Raw genomic sequence first — 19,979 nt, 5'->3', positions numbered from 1 at the left:
CTGAGGATGGAGGATCAGAGCATGTGTAAAGGGGATGAATGACAGCAGGAAGGATGGAGGTGACGGATAAAGAGACATTTAGGACAAGGTTCTTAGTGCAAATGGGTTTATTGGGAAAACCTATGAATTTTCCTTTGGAGTCCTTAAAAAATTAGGTTCTGTTATATCCATTCGACTAAAATGATCACAACGTGGCTTTCTCAACATTTCTTTCCAGATTCTATTACTGATTAAATTCTTGAAAGATTGGAGAAGAGAGTCAGGCCACTTCGACCTTGGGCCACCAACTCAGGCCCACTGAGCACTCCCTTTCAGAGCAGCCCTGAAAGTTCTGGGTTGGAATCCCATACTTAGGAGTGTCCACCATCAGAATAAAACTGAAAGGAGATGGGGAGTGCAGTTCCTCCTCCAGCCCCTGAGCAGAAGGTTGCCACTCCTTTTACAGAAGGTTAATTACACCCTCTTATCTGATCCTGTCCCTTTGGGTGAAGGAAGGTTACCTGAGAAGGTAAAGTTCTTTCCCTGCTTCTTGTTTGTTGGGCACGGATGCCGGGATAAGACATTGCTGAGGAATCTAAAAGGCTCGTGGAAGATGGCAGAGCCCGTGACGGAGCCAGATGGGGGGCTTCATCCTGTAGCCTCCTGCCTCTTTTGTCCCCCGTCAAGGTCTGTGGGAGGGGAGGAGAGGGGAGAGGAGGGACCCGGTGACCTAGGAGCCCAGCTCCTCTGGGCAGCAGGGCTGGCAGCAAACACGAGGTCCCCAAACAGTAGAAGACGGCGCGTGCAAGAGAAAATCTGTGATCTCTCAAAGCCACTGTATTTTTCTGTTAAGTGTTTACAAATGTATAATGAACATTTAAAAATAACAGAAGGAACTTAAAATCCTTGCTCCGTTGAATTCTCCAACCGCCTTCATTTTTCGATCTTCCCTCCAATGCTTTTACCTGAGCTGATCCTATGCTGCTTTCTCTGGTGGGTACACCATACACTTTTTGTCCATGTTGTTAGATAGGCTTCAGTTATCATTTAAGTAGCTGCCTCTATCAGCCACTGGTACCACTATCACTGTTCCTGAATTGCTAGACACTCTAGTTGTCAGCGTGGCGCCGTGCTATGTCCCATGTCACTGTACCTCTGTGTCCCAGGTAAAGACATGGGGCTTGCCAGGTGACAGAGGGTTTCATTCATTCCCTGCTGGTTTACATGAGAGACATTTATTTGCCCTTCCTTCGCATTCCTACTCTCCTCTCTGGGAAATTTAATCAGGGAGCCGGCCAGTGGCAGGGCAGCAAGGAGGGGGATGTGACATCAAGCTGAATAACTGGCTCCTGGGTGATCAGGTAGCCGGTGACCCTATGAGAGCGATTTGGTGGAATCTGGACATCCATGTCCTTGTGTCAGCTCAGCCTCCCTGGTGTTCAGTTTCCCCTGTAACAGGAGGGGTGGGCTGGGAATCAGTGGTTCCTCTCCCGCAGTGGGCCTCAACTTGAGCATGCATCAGAATCCCTGGAGGGCTTGATAAAGCACAGGGAGCTGGACCCCACCCCAGAGTTGCGGGCTGGGAATTTGCCATTTCTAACGTGTTCCCAGGTGATGCTGATGCTGCCCGCCCAGGGTTACACTCTGAGAAACACTGAGCTAATGAGCCTTTCTCAGTGGTACCCTAGGATGCCGCCACCCGTGTAAGACTTTTCGGTTCTAAACATCACCTTCTTTTCTAGATGGAGCCAGCAGGACAGAAAGATGAGCCATTCAGTGCAAAGGAGAGAAGGCCAGTGAAATGTCCCTCTCAGGTAAGCAAGGACTGGAAGGGGCGGGGGGGCGGGGGGCGGCATCTCCTGCTGAGTTGGGGAGAAAGGTGGGGTCACAAAGCAGGGGGCTTTGCTGCAAAGTGGGTCTTACCTGGTTGAGACATTAGCCCGTTAGAGTCTCGGGTCTGTTCTTCTGGGCCTGGGCACCCCTAAGGTTTATAACTGTGGGCCAGGAGAGCTGTTTTAACAGAACTGAGGCCCCTTCCGTGCTTGTAGAGGCCATAGGAACAAAGCCACGGCTCACTTGGCCCCAAATGCTAAGATGCGTATCTTAAATATGTGCATAATATATAGTAGGTATAGAGTTAATGTTGCTGAATAAATTAATGAAAAAATAACTGAATGTAAATGAATAGAATTCTTTTTTATCACTTAATGCTAGTCAAATTTTTGGCTTTATTGATGAATTGGTAAGTTTTTGTTACCAGGCTGTAAGAACTGTATAATTCGCCCTCTTTTCCTCTTTGCCTCGGCTCTCAGGAAACTTAAGATTAGGTTCTCTTTTCATGGAAATATACCTACTTTGCCTGTTGGCATGAACCTCGGGTAGAGAGCAAAAGATGCTGACTGCTGCAAATGGGAAATTTCAAAATGTTAATGAGCTCCTTCAGGGAACTAATGGGCAGTACAGAGAAGAAAAGCCAGAGAATGTTTCTCTCATCCTTTAAAGGATGGTATGAATGTTTCAGATTGGCCAAAGGCATTGCTGGGTGATAAAAGTTGGTGATTATAGGATACAGATTTCTGGATCGTGGTTACAACGCATTACCTTTCTCTGCAGGAGAATCCCTATCTGTTCACCTACAGGAACAGCAACTATCTGCCCAGGTTGCTAAAATCCCATGCGAAGTTTGAGGTATGGAGCGGTTTTTCTGTGATTGACAAACATGCAAATGAACCCGGGGCCATACCTTGCTGAGTCTTTTGAAGCTTCCAGGGCAGTTCTTTGTGTTCTGGACCCCCATGGGTAGGTTGGAGAAGAGTGAAGGAGCACATGTGTGGCTGTCCCCTTGGTGCTTGAAGCAGGGCCGCCCTCCAGCTCTGTCTTTAAAATGGCCTCAGCAGCCAGCATCCCATGGCTTCACAGGGTATGTTGGGGGGCTCAGCACTGCCTGTTCCCCGTCTATTTTGATGCGAGACAAGAATTTCAGGCCCTTCCCAAATCTCTGACAAGTCCTTTAAAACTCATCTGAGCCCTTAATCTGAAGAGAAAGTCCAGAAAAGGCAGGGAAATGGGGTGAAGTCTGAAAGCTGTCAGCATGGAGACCGGAAAGCCTCAGCTGTCGGCCACACCTTAGGGGCTGCCTCACACACGTCTTGCTTATGACGTATGAGTCTTTTTCTGATACTTCCTGTCAAGATTAGATAGGGCACTCTGCACTCCTCTGAGGATGCAAGAAACACTTGAAGGTTGTCCTCCTTCTCAGAGGACTGGGGACCAATATGGGTTGAGACGAATTTGGTGGTGGTCCCAGCACCACCCCTGCCTCCCTATTGGATAAAAGAGGGTGCGATTTACTCCCAGTGGTATAGGCAAAGCTGATGGCCTGGGCCTGCACCACAAAGCCCAAGAGATACAGTGTAAAAGACTTGATTTATCAGCTTGTCCCGAGCTTTCTAACTAATATCACAGCAGTAAGGATACATCTGAGAGGCAACATGGTGCCGTGATTTGAGAGAGCTGGCTCGGGGTTCAAATCCAGACTCTTGCACTTACTGGCTCTGTGCCAGGGGGACTTAACACCTCTCTGTGCCTTAGTTTTTCAAATCTGGGAAATGGTGATAGTCATAGTACTACCTAATAGAGTTATTAAGTTGTAATAAGTTATTAAGTATAAGGCACATATAACAGTATCTGGCATGCCATGAGTTTTATAGTAGAGGGAGCAATGCATATCTTCAGGATACATTTACTGAATACCAGCTGTGTACCATTAGGATGCAAGCTCCATGAGGGCGGGGACTCAGAGCAGGTACCTAGTCACTATTAGCCGAATAACTAAATGGGTGGGCAGGTGGGTGGGTGGATGGGGACCAGGCATAGGAGATAAAAACACAAATATGTTGCTTGTCCCAAAGAACTCAGTCTAGTGGAGTCAACCAGCAGTGATAGCACAATGTAAAAAGTGCTGTAAGGTTTCCACAGGGTATTCTGGGAACACAGCGGAAGAACAAATGACAGGCAGGAGAGAGTTGAGAAGGCTTCCCCAAGAGTACCCATGACCTCAGCCTGAGGGTGACAAAAGTCAAGCCAGGTGGGTGGGAATGAGGGAAACGGAGGGAGGGAAAGGGAAAGAAAGAGCAGAGGTAGGTGTGGAGGGACAGAGACTCAGGTGGATGGTTTGGAATGTCGGGGGCTTCCTAACCGTGCTGAGGAGGATGGACTTTATGCTGATGGTAGTACAGAGTAGAAATATGCTTATTCAACCAACAAGTGTTTATTGAGCATCTACTGTGCAGCGTTCTAGGCTCTGGACATACAAGAAGCAAAATGGATGAAAATTCGTGCTTTCACTGAGAATTTGGGCAAGGGAGTGATTTTTATATTGAGAGAGAAAGAGTCCTCTGAATGGGTTCAGAAGGCTGGGGAGGAAGCCCACAGGCCGGCAGCAGTGATGATGGTGAACAGGGCCATGTTCCAGGAAGAAGGGACGAGGCCTGAACTTAGCCTGAGGCTGAGGGACTGGGGAAGGGGGGCTGACCTGGGAACATCTGGGAAAGGGTGTTGTGGACACTCAGATGTGAGTGTTGAAGGAGAGGGAGAAATCCTACATGATGCTTAGGTTTCTGTACTAAGTGATATCTTCCAAAATAGAGGCCCACTTCTCGCCCAGTTTCTTAGGTTGCAAGATCCATTTCTTCTTATTTCTCCGTGTGTCTCATTTTAGGTGAGAGAAGGAACGGAAATCAGGTGTCCTGACAAGGATCCCTCTGACACGATCCCCACATCAGGTACGCGGCTTGAGTCAAGTGATTTTTAAACTCATTTGAGGTCTAAAACCATCAATGTACGAGCAGCCTTAAGATGACAGGGGCTTTCCACACAATCTGAGATACACCTGAGAAGTTTTCAAGGCCATACAGCTCTGTATGTATACTTGTAAGTTCATGCCTGTGTTTGATTATTCTTTAAAATATGATAACATTATCAGAAAGCATTTATTGAGCATTGACTCTGTGCCAGGCCATGCTCTGCACAGGGCCCAGTGTCAGGTGAGTGAGCTGATGTCATTGTCCCCGCTGGGAAGCCTCGATGAGGTGAACTTATCCTCTGAAAAATAAAACTACCTTTAAGCAGGAAGCAGAAGTAACCAGTCCAAGCTCCGGGTCAGAGCCATATGCAGAGTGCACTCAAACGCTGGAAAGCGTGCCATCTTACAGACGTGCCATTTTCACTGTTTCTCTGTGTTTCCAAGATGACTGGTGCTGGGCCATGAAAATGAGGCTCATGGAACATTCTAGGCAGAGACCTTCCCAAAGAGGGGCTGCCTAAGGGCTGAAACTTTTCCTCCAGGTGAGCCAACCTCTGAGTAATGGCTCTGTGCATATGATCATGGGAGGTCACGGGAGAGCCGTGTGGTGGCCCACGTGACTCACAACCTCAGCCCAGGAGCATTTCTGCAACAGTGCGATAGGTTCTCATGCTTGGTCCTGGAGGGTGACTCCTTTGTTCATTGATTCGTTCACTTGTTCACTCATCTATTAGATGATTGTTGAATGCCTCTTATGTGCCTGCCAGGATGGAAAGCGAAGTTTGAAGATGTTGCAGTGTGCAAATCTTTGTAGTCACATTGTCTCCCTCTGCTGAGTATTAGTAGAACAAGTTTAAGTGTCAGCCCGCCCTTCATCCCTGTCTTAGCTCTACACGCTCAAATCTAGCCAAATGATGTGCAAGTAAGTTAAAAATATTCTCACCAAAACTTCGGTGTGTAACTGGTTCTTGACTAAGTTGCAGAATAATGGAATTGGTGATGAAAAAGTCTTACAGTGCTTCCCCAGTGGCGCAGTGGTTAAGAATCCCCCTGCCAATGCAGGGGACATGGGTTCGAGTCCTGGTCCGGGAAGATCCCACATGCCACAGAGCAACTAAGCCCATGTGCCACAACTACTGAGCCTGCGCTCAAGAGCCCGTGAACCATAACTACTGAGCCTGTGTGCCACAGCTACTGAAGCCCGTGTGCCTAGAGCCTGTGCTCCGCAACAAGAGAAGCCACCGTAATGAGAAGCCCGCACACCTCAACTAGAGAAGGCCCGCACGTAGCAACAAAGACCCAACGCAGCCAAAAAATAAGTAAATAAAATAAAAGTCTTTTTTTTTTTTGGCTGTACTGGTTCTTCATTTCTCTGCGAGGGCTTTCTCTAGTTGCGGCAAGCGGGGGCCACTCTTCATCGCGGTGCGTGGGCCTCTCACTATCACGGCCTTTCCTGTTGCGGAGCACAGGTTCCAGACGCGCAGGCTCAGTAGTTGTGGCTCACGGGCCTAGTTGCTCCACGGCATGTGGGATCCTCCCAGACCAGGGCTCGAACCCGTGTCCCCTGCATTAGCAGGCAGATTCTCAACCACTGCGCCACCAGGTAAGCCCCTAGCAGGAGTTCTTTAGACCCAACCAAATTGTCAATTACTTGCCGCGCAGTCTTAATTTGGATGTTTGGTGGTCGTCTGGGTGGATCTTTTCAAGTCCAAAGAGATAGAGCAATAGGAGAATGAGAAAGACTGAGGGGGGAAAGCCTTGGCCTCAGTGCGCTTCTTCATGGCCAGAGAACTGGTCTCTGCCAGATCCTGCAGGCGATGTCAGCTGGCACTTAACAGGCTACTTGAATCTACATGGCTCAGGATAAGTCCCAGCCACCCTTCAGAGGGGAGCCATAGCCCAATAGGCAGATTGAGATTATGGCCTTTGAGGCCCCACATTGGGTGCCAGAAAAGATGTTGCAGGAAAGAGAGTGGGGTGCGAGAGGATGGTCACATCCCAAGTCATGTCTGAGTCCCTGGGATGGCCGCCAAGTGTGGGTTCTTGGCTTTGTGCAGGCAAGAATTCAAGAGCAAGACATAGTAAAGTGAAAGAAGGTTTATTCAGGGAGATACACACTCCATAGACAGAGTGTGGGCCATCTTGGAAGGCAAGAGGCCAAAAGTCTTTTTTTAAAAAGTCTTACACACACACACACACACACACAGTCTTTAGACTTTTTCCCCCGTACTTAGTGACAGCCCCTTCCTATTGGTTAGTTTACTAGCAGAACTTCAGTAGCAGAAACAAATTGTTAGCTTCATATGTAGGCCCTCCAACAGCAAAACCTCAAAGAAGTATGTATGTATAGAGAGAGGGAGGGGGGAATTTGAATGGTTTAACAGCCACATACTCTTTACACTGAAATGATACCATCCTCCTTTAATCTTATCATTCTGAAAGGATGGTGTGTAAAGATTTTGCAATCTGTCTAGATTATGTTCCCGTCATGACAGTGATAACCAACCAATCCATTAGAGCATATCTGAACATCTGAAAGCCAATAAAATGTGAATCTCTTCTTTATTCCTTGACCCTGAAGATTATCTTGTTTATTGGCACTTGAAGATGTAAGCACAAGAAATCTCGAGACCTTGAGATCTTAGATACTCTGCTGATAGAAGCTGTTTGGATAAGCAGATGGATAGATTTATGCCTCCTTGATCTAACCAAGTGGGCCTGGGACCAAAACATGAGCACTGGCCAACTGGGTGGCAGCTGGGCTAATGTTGGGCCTGCACCTCTGAGTCCCCTGAAAATTGTCTTCAGAAAAATGGCAACAACTAACGGGACAAAAACAAAAAACACATTTCATTACTGCGCTTGATCTATGATTGGACATTTTAATCATACTTGTGGCTGTCAGGGTGGGAAAAAGACTTAGGACAGGGTCACGTTATTATTACCCTTGATGATCGTCATACTGGTGAGGTCATTCACTCTTCTGGAGATCATGTTGGCAATTTCTAATTGAGATGAAGGCATCTGACCCATACTTGTAAGAGCAGATCATCTTATCTTTACAACCGCAGTGACTCAGCACATGGTAGGAGCCTGATGAACGGTGTTGAACTCATCTTAATTATGGAGTATTTCTACTTCAGCAAATCAAAAATTCCCAGAGTTGAAAACGATCTTAAAAACCAACTGGACCAAAGTGCCTTCTGTTAAGACAACTTTTCACTAAGACTCTCTTATAAAATAACTGTTTTATCTTCAGAGTTATTTTCAAAAATCTTCTTTGTAGTCCCCTTTTCTAGTGTCTCTCTCAAACCAACCCACAGATACACCTAGCTAATGAAAAGTGATAATTTCAAAATAAGATACTGCCTTCATCAACAGGTCATGGCCCCTGGCAGCCCGGGTGCCTCACGCTCACTCCATTCAGAGCCCACAGGTGATGAACCTCTTCTACTGATCCATGGGGCTTGGGATGAGATATACAGAGCTGATGTAAGTAATTTTTATTACCAATCGCTATTTGGTAGCATGAATAAATGAATGCACACATGCGTGCTCCCAATTTTTCCCTTCTGATCAGTGCATACATGCAATTTACTGAGTGCTACCTCCTGTGGACTTTATAACTTCATAAGTACTTACATCATTTTATATTACTTCATGGCCCTGTCCCTAACATAGTTGGGATAACTAAGAAAAATATGCTGGGCCTGGTAGATGACTTAAGGTTCTCCCAGTGAGAAAAGGAGTAGCATTTTGTAAACAGAAGAGTGGCAATAAAGAGCCAGAGGGCACATGGCTCATTGGCTATCCATTGAAGCTGGCTATCTTGAAGTCAAGCTGCTAATTCCTTGCAGAGGGGAAAATTCATAGTATTTGAAAATAGGAGTCCACAAAGCTAATGCTATGCCACTGTCACCAGTAGTATCAATTAGAACAGTTCATTTATTTTAAGCTATTGATTCCTTTCTAAGTCCCTGATGTCATTTATTTTACCCATTTGGCTAAAATGAGCTATTCAAGCACTGATATGAAAAATGCCCAGGTTACAGGCACTGGGTGACCACTAGGGGTTTCACTTCATTGTGAATCAGCTGTCTACTGTCCAGTGTACATCCTGAAACCGTTTCTATAGTCACCACCTGCTCATGAGTCTTGTGGCCTAACCTAGCCTGTGACTAGGAAGTAGTCACGCCCCACAGGGAATAACAGCCTGTCTGTCCCCTCGGCGTGACCAGCCTACTGAACAAGTTCAAACCCACCCTCAAGACACTCAGATGAATGTATTTCTCTTCCCTGCAGTTTCCACCATTTAAAGCTTTGAGAGCTGTAGTCTCTGACACAGAGCCACTTCCTTAGCCTTTAATTCAACTGAGCTCCTACTGTGTGCCAGGCACATATTTCTTCATATAAACTTATGCCAAAGCACTTCAAAGACAGAAACAAGGCCCAACCTGTGCCAGCAGTTTACCACCATTGCAGAAGTCCTTATATAAGTCCCTAAAATCTGAGAGCAAAAGGGTTGGGCAACCCTAGCTGACAGTCGAGAGAAAGTTGGTTTTTCAGATTATGGCCCCAGGCTTAAGTTGTTGGGTTACACAAGACAAAACTCCCAAGTGTCAAGTCTTTTTCCTGCTGTTCCTTTTCATGCCCAGTGGGCAGTTTCCCCATTCTATACTCTAGTCAACCATTTTCTGTCTATCCATGATCTTTTATCATAGTTTGGATGGCCTTCTGATAAGAGGCCCCTTCTGTAAAAATCTTGATGAGTGAATGATGTGTTTATCAACTGCTTTCAAGGTGGTGGACAGTTTGTACCAGAAAATGTTTAGCTAATCAGCCCACACAAATTTAATCTTATCTCTAAAGAGTTCTTTCCCCAAGGAGAGCAATTGCTAAAGTGCTTTGCTGTGGTTCCAGGCTGTGTCTTTATCATATATGATAATATTAACAAAGCTCAAATCAAGGTCTCCAGAATGTCAAACCAATGAAATGTGTGTTGGGTTCTATTTGAATAAGATCCCAGATGAGTCAAACTCCTCCCCTCTAGACTTGGTTCATTTGGTTTATTATCTCTTACAGGTCATTCCTTACAGAATGACCAACAGGAAACCACCCCTCCCAACATACCTACCCATCTATCTACACGTATACACACACACACGTAGATGTGGACATACATGAGCGCACGCATATATGTGTGTTTCCTTTCTGCCTGCTACAAATTTAGGAGACAGGAATGGCCAGTTTCAGCTTCCCCTTTAGCAAACTGCAATGTGCTTTCAAAGAAAATCTATCTATCTCTTCCACATTTTACCAGCCCTAAAGATTTCCCCTAACCTTGACACACCAGTTAGTGTTCACGGAATTCACTGTATTACACATTATGGCAACAAGAATACGGTGATTGACTGTCGCCATCAAGAGCTAAAATAAACCATCTAGAGTTGAGGGGAGGAGGTCTTATTTTCCTTTTTGTTGCCTTTTTTACCCAGAGCCTCATTTCTTTGAGAAGAGGTCATTTGAAAGTTCTCAGGCTTGGCCCCACCGATGTGTGCTAATGTGTGCAGCTGGCTTTGTGATTTGATAATATTCTTCTAACCACATAGCCTTGGGCCCACCCCAGACCTACTAAATCAGGAACTCTGAGGGTGGCAACCAACCATCTGTGTTTTAACAAGCTCTCCAGATGATTCTGATGCATGCTCGAATTTGAAGACCACTAATCTCTATATTTTGCATACACACATTCACAGCTATGCATGTGTTAGTTTGCATGCTGTCATGGGGAAGAGGCAGGGACTTTTACTTTTCCAATGAGAGGAAATCCTCAGTGGGAGCAGCAGTTCCACATCTGCAGACAGTATGGAAGTCAGGTAGACAAGATGTCTCCATGGAAGGAGACAAGACCTAGAGATCTCTTTGAACATTGTTCCCACTGACTGTTAACACAGCTTCCCATGCAGGGGTGATCATACACCATGATTTGGATGTTGATGAGTGAAGCAGGCTATATGTAGCCCACCGGTGTCGAAAGCATCTTGTTCTCTGTGTTTTACTGCCCTCGTTATAGAGTGACTTGGTAAAGAAGGGCTGTCGAGAGAGCCTCCTGGCAGACAGATTTCAGTTTATCCATCTTAAGCAGTGGTCCACTGAAATGATGGGTTTCTTTCCCCACTGAAGTAGTGGGTCACCCCGTGGTACAAATGCTATATTAGACTTCTTCCAAGGCTGAAAGCTAATTGACAAGTTACTGCAACATCACGCCGCTAGAGACCATGAAAGGCACATCTGAGGAAAGATGGAGCTGTGTCAAAGTCGGAGTGACTATGGGAGGAGGTGCCCCGGGGGAGTGCGAGGTGAACTTGTGATCTGAGGGGACAGAGCCACATATGGCAGAAGGAATTTAAGTGTGATTCCCAAAATGCACTTGGATTCATGTCCGTATGTATATAAGGTAAAGGGGTAGATAGACATAGGACAGGCGTATATATGCAAGTAAATATATATATGTATATGTATGTGTGTACGTGTGTGTATATATGTGTAATATTCATGTTAAGCTCCTAACTTGTTAGCCAGGCATAAAAGGCCTTTGGCCCTAACATACATTTCCAATGTTATTTTTTTTTAAATTGAAGTATAGTTGATTTACAGTGTTGTGTTAATTTCTGCTATACAGCAAAGTGATTCAGTTATACATATATATATATATCGATACATTCTTTTTTAATATTCTTTTCCATTATGGTTTATCATAAGTTATTGAATGGTCCTCTGTGCTATACAGTAGGACCTTGTTGTTTATCCATTCCATACATTGTATAATAGCTTACATCTGCTAACCCCCAACCTCCCACTCCATCCCTCCACCAACGCCTGCCCTCTTCGCAACCACAAGTCTGTTCTCTATGTCCATGAGGCTGTTTCTGTTTCGTAGATAGGTTCATTTGTGTCATATTCTAGATTCCACATATAAGTGATATCATATGGTATTTGTCTTTCTCTTTCTGACTTACTTCACTTAGTATGATAATCACTGGTTGTATCCATGTTGCTGCAAATGGCATTAGTTCATTCTTTTTTATGGCTGAGTAGTATTCCATTGTATATATGTACCACATCTTCTTTATCCATTCATCTATTGATGGACATTTAGTTTGTTTCCATGTCTTGGCTATTGTGAATAGTGCTGCTATGAACATGGGGGTGCATGTATCTTTTCAAATTAGAGTTTTGTCTGGATATTTGCCCAGGAGTGGGATTGCTGGATCATATGGTAATTGTATTTTTTGTTTTCTGAGGAACCTCCATACTGTTTTCCACAGTGGATGCACCAACTTACATTCCCACCATATGTATAGGAGGGTTCCCTTTTCTCCACATCCTCTCCAGCATTTGTTATTTGTAGACTTTTTAATGGTGGCCGTTCTGACCGGTGTGGGTTGGTACCTCATTGTACCATTTGATTTTGTATTTCTCTAATAATTAGCGATATTGAGCATCTTTTCATGTGCCTATTGGCCATTTGTATTTCTTCTTTGGAGAAATGTGTATTTAGGTCTTATGCCCATTTTTTTGACTGGGTTGTTTGTTTTTTGTTGTTGAGTTGTATGAACTCTTTGTATATTGTATATTTTGGAAATTAAGTCCTTGTTGGATGCGTCGTTTGCAAATATTTTCTCCCATTCTGTAGGTTGTTTTTTCATTTTGTTTATGGTTCCAGTGTTATTTCTTGTTAGTATCCTTCCCATGCCCTTCACTTAAGTCAAACTGTACCACCATCTGTTCTTTATGGACGTCACATGATTTACCACACCTCATCCTTATCTCATCATATCCTGAGTTCAGACATGACCTTCTCCATGTAGCCTGCTCTAACCTCTCCTCCCCCACCACACACACACCTCTGAGGGTAAATCATCCCTCCAGCTCCTGAACCTCTTATCACTTTATTACCTCTCATAGTATTCATCAGCCTATAAATTATTATAGCTATGGATGTTTCTCATTCCCTGCTTATCCTGCGAGCTTCCTGAGCACATTCTCCATTTCTGACCACTGTTTTGTCCCCAGGGCTCCCAGCCACTGCTCAGTGGCCAATATGTTTGTCATACAAGTAAGTAGCTGCTTAGCCATATCATAGCACATGCCTAAACTCAAGAGATAAAATAGTAGCAGGCTATGGAAAACAGTTTGGGGTTTCATCAAAAAGCTAAACATAGGATTACCCTATGGCCCACCAAGTTCCACTCCTTGGTATATACCCAAAATAATTCAAAACAGGCATTCAAATAAAGACTTGTATATGAATGTTCATAGCAGCACTATATACAATACCCAAAAGATGGGACCAACCCAAATGTCCATCAACAGATGAAGGAATAGAAAAATGTGGCATATCCACACAATGGAATATTAGTCATAAGAAAAAGTGAAGTACTGGCACCTGCTACAACGTGGGTGAACCTTGAAAATATTAGGCAAAGTGGGGGAAGCCAGACACACAGGTCACATTTTATGATTCCATTTACATGAAATATCCAGAATAGGTAAATCCATAGAGAGAAAGCAGATAGTGATTGTCATGGGCTGGCAGGAGTGAGGAATGACTGCTTAGTGGGTACAGGTCTCTTCTGGGGGTGATGAAAATGTTTTGGAACTAGATAGAGGTCATGGTTGCACAACATTGAGAATGTATGAAGTGGCACTGAATTGTTGACTTTAAAATGGTTAATTTTATGTTATGTGAATGTCACCTTGAGAGTGGTTGTCATAGTGTTTTTAAAAAACAGTAGTATAAAGGCATTTCCCTTTTCACTTCATAAAAACCAAGCTGATTTTTTTCTAATAAGATGGTATAATATTTTATCCCAACTATCAACAGATCCTAGAATGGATGAAGTATGCATTTCACCTCCACCACAGTCCCCTCCTTACTCCCAGATCATGTCGCCAGGGGCTGTTTCACGCCCTGAGAGTAACTGCCCACCTGTGGCATCAGGTTCACCCAACATCGGCAGACACCTCTCCGAAAGTGGGGCCACCTTCCAGCTCCCGAGCCCTGTGTCCAGGCGCCCCAAGGAGGAGACTGGCAGTCAGGCTCCACAGCTGCTACTGCAGAGCTTTAGGACAAGGATGGCCTTTTAATATCTTTGTCCAAGCTGAATTGTTCTATTTTGTCTCAGTTTTCCTGGAAGATGCTCCTTTGTTTTCAGAGGAGACAAGAAGCTCACCTTCTGTTCATCTTTGCTTTCAGTTCACAGGCTGAAGCTGGCTGACATCAAGGTCATCGGAGCCCTGGGTGACTCGCTCACGGTGAGTTACTGACGGGGGAAGGAAGGGGCAGGAGAGGAGAAGATCTTGGTTAATAGGAGAATCTCACTCCTGGACCTGAAGCGTTGCCATCTCTGGTCCCAACCTCAGTCCCTCCCCACCTCCATGCCCACCCTGGAATCCAGCATTCCCTGCCCATCGTGTTTCCCCACCTCCTTTCTAACCTCATCCTTCCTCTCCTAACATGGGAATGAAAGAGACAGCAGGAAGTGGGGGGACCCCAGAAGGAGCCCCTGAAATGAAAGTAACCCAGCCCAAACCGCACAGCCTGTGGGTGGTGGGGTGTAGGGCCCCTTCAAAGACCCGGTGCTTTGTTTTGTCCGTGTAGGAAAGCGAAGGGAAGGCCCCAAGGGCAATGGGATGATGGGACAGGAACGAGTGCTAATGGGGGAGGCGTGAGAAAACCGGGGTCAGTGGAAGAGACGGAGGTACTAACGATGACCCAGCCCATGTCTTCAGGTGGCCTGTGGTGACCTCCCAGGCCCAGCAAAAAGCTATCCAGAAAAAGCAGAATCAGGTCCTTAGAGAGCCAGGGTAGGGGGGCTCTGAAGCTCGCGAACTTCAGGTCCACAGCGACTCATTACAGAGGAGTCCGGCTGCTGTTCTCTGGATCAGTAGAATCGAGGGCCTCCAGCTGAATTTTCCCCCAAATACCAGCTGACACCTTTCATGTCTGTGGCCTCTTCACATTGATATGATCTCACTCAATATCCTCAACGAAATCCTGGGCCATATGACTCTCCTCAAACTGAAACCAACAAAGGAGGTGAAGCTGGTTGAAGCGAGGTGAGTACCGCAGCCAATAGCTTGTAACCGCTGGGTGAGGACAGGACTCCCAGGTCCTGACTCTGAGGCCAGAATTCTGTGCCTGCCCTGTAGCCATCTCCTCCATGACCCCTCAGGTACTCTTCACCCCGAAGGCCCTGTGGCTCCTAACCTTCTGGGAAGGACAGGCAGGCTGATCCTCAGCACGGCTCATCCCAACCACTTCCTGCTGGGTGTGGCCTGATATGGCCTCCCCAACCCACCCCCGCCCCTGGTCTCTTTGAAGATGCTCTTGGGGGATACGGAGTCATCAAGAATCCACACAGCTGGAAATGCCCTGGCCGTCCAGTGGTTAGGACTCAGAGCTTTCACCACTGTGGCCCAGGTTCTATCCCTGGTCCAGGAACTAAGATCCCAGGAGCTGTGGCGTGGCCAAAAAACCCCAAAAAACAGAATCAGCCCAGCTGTTCAGGACTACCTGGGCGGGCAGCAAGGCTCCTCCCCCCCGAGGCCAGCCTTCCCCACAGGCTGCCTGGGAGGCTAGCCCTTGGCATGACCTTTGGAATGGCTCTGCTGGGAAATAGCATGCTTTAGGCAAGGGACATGCACCTGCAGAGTGTGTCAGGGTGTGGTTTTAAAAGACCCTGCTCTTTCTTTAGCTGAGGAGTAGGTACGTGGCGTTTCATTTTAATTTTTCCAATTGTACATATGTGAGACCTATTCATATCAAAGGATTACAGGATACTTCCCTTTCTGATATAGTTCACAGCTTTTAAAAAATAAGGAAAATGGGGCCCTGAAATGTGTCCTCTGGAAAACTGTACACTGCAGTATAATTTTCAGAGCGCTTCTGCCAGCCTAGGATCTGGGCAGGGTTTCTTAGGGTGAGGCCGTCCTTGGAGGGCCCCAGAATTCCCAGTGGGAACTAGCACTCGTTTCTGATGAGGCAGGATGCAGGTCAAGACTTGGTGCTATCAAGACGCTAGATTCTAAAGTGCCGGACATTCCGGCCCGGCCACGACAAGAACACAGACCCTCTGGCGAGCAGGCAAGGAAATCACCCCCTTGTGTTTCCCTTTCAGGCAGGTAATGGAGCCGGGTCCAAGCCTGGGGACGTCCTGGATGTCTTAACTCAGTATCGAGGTCTGTCCTGGAGGTGAGTGCAGGCGTGGCAACGCCCAGAGACGCCCCGTCGCAGGGCAGGGGAGGACCCCTGAGCATGTAGAAAACAAGTTCTCTAGCAGAAGGATGAGTCAACCTAATGCGTTTCCATGAGAAATTTCTAGGTTTAATTTAAGGAAGGTATTTATCAGCTTCCCCAAACCAGGCATTCCCCCAAAACAAGACAGGACCTGAGCAGGAGGAGTTTAGGGGAAAAACTACTCAGACGTTTGGGTTGGAAAAGTTTGGGCTTGCATTTCTCCCTCTGGGCAGTCACCTCAGCAGGAGGCAGCAGCCTTCAGAACCCGGATTGTGTAGAAGCCCCAGCTGCCCGCTCTGTGTGACCTTGGGTAAGTTATTCAACCTCTCTGAGCTGGTCTCATCTTTGATGCAGAGACAATAATACTGCCTTAGCATTGTTGCAAGGCTTACAGAGAATTTAAATGCCCATCACAGTGCCTGACACAAAGGTAGGTATAAATGGTAGCTGGGATCATTATTAAAGGGCCTTCATTTTACAGATGATGAAGCACGGCTCAGAGAGGGCAAGTAACCTGTCCAAGATCACACAGTCAGATGGTAAGAGAGCAAAAAGTAGAGTAGATGACCCCTGACCCCTAATCCAGCACGTCCCCCATCATGTATATTTCGTGCAGGCTTGTTCCTGCTCTGCCTGTAATCAAACCCAGGCCGCCACAGGCTGCGGTGAGCTCCTGCTTCACCTCTGCTATGAAAGCCCAGCTCATGCCAAGCGGGAGAGGGCAGGTTTGCTGTTCCCTCAACCTGGAATCCAGCATCTCTGGCACCAGCTTGAACCTGAGCGTTGAATCCCTGGCATCCTCCCTGTCGATGCTACACAGAGTTGAACCCCAGACGTTTTGAGAACCTTTGAAATGTTCCCAGACGTACTTGGCAGAGAATGAGGGGATATGGAAAAGTAGGGAATCCAATCAACTCTGGAATGCTGCTTATTTTCATGCCTAGAAACCCATCCAACTTTGATTTCCTTGGAATTTTAGAAGCGGCTTAAAAGATGGGTTGCTCTCTAGAAGATACCCTTTAAAAACCAGGTTTTCCCCAAGCCAAACAGGACGAGAAACATGAAGGCAAACTTTTTTTTTTTTTAATAATAATAATAATGCACAGCTGCAGTGGCTAGTCGGCGCTGGGCTGGGCTCTGCATCCAAGGAAGGGCCATTTCCCCTTTGGAAGATGGGGCTGAAGAGGCCCACTTAATTCCCCTGCCTCAAGGTCAAAGCTCAAAGTTAAAAAACAAAAGTCAGCCATGACGGTTTAAGCCAGTTTTTTGTTTGGACGTTCTGGTTTGTGGGGCAAAGGAGAGAGAAGTTGCTGTATTCTCGTTTTTCAGTTTTTATACAAAAATAATGAGGAAAGGGCAAGCCCCAAGCCCCCAGGGTGTTTCTCAGAAGGAGCAAGTTCTGTCTTGGTGGTGTCTGAGGTGTTTCAGCGTCGCTGGCAGTTTTAACCTTCATTTTCTTTCTTGTCCCCACGACGACGCAGTGCGGGCGGCGATCAGAACCTCAGCAGCGTCACCACCTTGCCCAGTGAGTACGCAATCCCGGGGGTCCGGGGCGGGCTCGCCGCAGCCCTGCGCGTTTCTGCAGCTCCCCCTGGCGGCGGCCGCGGGCTTGGCAGGGAACCGGGCGGCAGGAGACAGCCGCGTTCGGCAGGGGGCGCTGCTTCCCCGAGGCGGTCGCCCTGCTCTGTTGCTTGAGAGAGATTAAAGCCTTTTTTTTTTTTTTTTTTTTTTTTTTTAAGAGAAATTGTATTTGTCCGAGGAAGGAAGAGAGTAAGAGGGAAAGAACGCTCAGGCCAACTCTTAGTGCAAGTTATTATTAAGAAATGATTGAAGAAGGAAATAAAGGAAACCCATGTTTGTTTTGCCTGTCATCCAGAGCAGAGCACCTTTCTGGGAGGCGTTGATCTAGGCTTGGGCTGTATTAGGCACCACTGCATACAAAGACGTTGAGTTCCTGGTGTTGGTTTAGGAAACGCTGCTATTGCAGCAGTGATGATGAAATTACCTTGTTCGGGCTGTGCAAACACAGCCATATTTGGGGTGCAACCTTTTCTTTAAATTACTTCATCAACAACCTATTCGGAATGATTTTTTTTAAGCCTGACTACATTCTTTGAATGGTCTTATTCATCTTCTTATTCTCCTTAGTGCAGGCACAGTGCTTGTTCTTAAAGTACGCGTACAAAAAATGTTACAATTGAATTATTTTCCCTTAAAATCTTCTGGCTAACGATTTTGCCTGAGAGGAATTTAATCGGTCCCATTCTCATTTACTTTTCTCGTAATTATCCCTCTGTAATATATCTTTAGCAGCTAAAAAATTATTTGAGCTTTAAGTCACCAAGACTTCGATGATAAAGGGGGTTTGATCGCCACATGGGCAGAACTGGTTGGACTTCACGTGTGTTATCTGTTCTTGCTATTTGCAAATCCTGTTGATTTTAAGTAGGTACAGTTCTGTGGCACAAGTACTTCCCATCTTCCTTATTTCTAGGTCCACACACAAGAGCTATAAATAAGCTCCGCCATCTCTAGGAGATGATTTGGGTTGCTTTTGTGAATGTAATTGGGCTATGAGCTGGGCCAGCATACATAACAACTTGCTGGGCTCTCTGATTCCCACACTATTGTGGTTGATAACATGATTGGAAATCATCTGACTCAAGATCTTTCACTAAAATGATTTATAAAATATTAAGACAGCATCATCTGGGTGGACGCCCGACACGCTTAGCCCAGCAGTGAAACATTGCCTGTTCAGACTTCCTTACTAGAGTTGTGAAGACAGATTGACTGTAGGGACGGGATAATCCATGGAGAAATAATCACGTGGTAATGTGTTGGAAAACTTATGAGAACACAGGGTCAGAACAGAACCTCAGTTCAACTCCCTATTCAATGTAATCCAGCAAATACACCTGTGCTGGGTGCTTGGGAAACAGGAGAATGAGGTGAGGTCCCTGCCCTGATGACATCACTGAAGTCTCTTTAGGGACGTGTCTCCCTAAAGACAGACATGTGTACCAATAATTATAGCCATGTACAAAGTTTAGGGGAAAATAAATAAGAAGGCTGTTACCCTGCCTTTTGAAAGAGGGCTTTAAGAACTGGAATTCATCAGATAAGAAAAGGGGATTGAATGTTCCTGGCAGAGGTAATTGTATGCACCAGCAAGTTCTTGTCCTGTCCAATGAGTAGTGCCTTCTGTGACATTCCTGATAAGTACCTAGCTAGCCAATGCTGGATGCTTCCAGTAATGGGGAGTCTAGGACAATCCCTTCCGTTTTCAGATAGCTCTAGTGATCTCGCAGCTCTTCCTTCTATTGAGTAGTTCAGAGTAATTGCCATCCATCGGTACAATGTCCCCAGAGCCACAAGGAATGAGTTCAATCCATCTGTGTTGTGTAGGCCCTGTAGCAGTGCTTGGTTGGAGACAGTGCTCTGCTGGACGGCATGATGCCTGAAAGTCCTGACTGATACCTAGCCAGTTCCTTTCCCCCATCTTAGTAGATTGTAGGTCTGGGGAAAGTACCCTCTAACATGAGCTGACAGATCAGGCTCTAGCCTAGGATTCTATTCTTAATAACATATGACTTTTAACAGTTCTCCTAACCTTTCTGAACTTTGAGTTATTCTTAATTCAGTCCATAAACATTTATTGAGCCCATGCGAGGCTCAGGGGTGTATACAGACCCTGCTCTCAGGAGTTCTCAGCCAAGCTGGGGGGGATTGCAGAGTGAAAAGTGTAGATCCAGCATGGTAAAGGCATTAGAATGTGTGAGATTGAAAAGATGAACAAAATCAGCAAGCAATTAGACTGACCAGGTAGATGGTGGGAAGAGAGCCTAAAAATCAGAAATGAAGGAGGAGACATAAGTATAGAAATAAAAAGGA

General features: G+C 46.0%; 1 protein-coding gene across 2 annotated transcripts in view; it reads left to right on the top strand.

Moving 5' to 3' along the window:
• PLB1 (phospholipase B1) overlaps window positions 1-19,979 on the top strand; it is a gene marked incomplete at its 5' end in the record, with an annotated part of 124,874 nt that overhangs the window by 46,001 nt on the left and 58,894 nt on the right. For both annotated transcript variants that reach the window (XM_079721284.1, XM_079721283.1), the window contains 6 exons: window positions 1,722-1,793; window positions 2,593-2,667; window positions 4,700-4,763; window positions 14,043-14,101; window positions 15,967-16,040; window positions 17,567-17,610. In XM_079721284.1, the coding sequence (XP_079577410.1) occupies window positions 1,722-1,793; window positions 2,593-2,667; window positions 4,700-4,763; window positions 14,043-14,101; window positions 15,967-16,040; window positions 17,567-17,610 (388 nt within the window). The remainder of the gene's footprint in view (window positions 1-1,721; window positions 1,794-2,592; window positions 2,668-4,699; window positions 4,764-14,042; window positions 14,102-15,966; window positions 16,041-17,566; window positions 17,611-19,979) is intronic.

The sequence above is a fragment of the Hyperoodon ampullatus genome (genome assembly GCF_949752795.1).
Source record: "Hyperoodon ampullatus genome assembly, chromosome: 15".
NCBI lineage: Eukaryota > Metazoa > Chordata > Mammalia > Artiodactyla > Ziphiidae > Hyperoodon > Hyperoodon ampullatus.
Note: the sequence above shows the minus strand (reverse complement) of the source record. Positions and strands in the feature narration are given on the sequence as shown.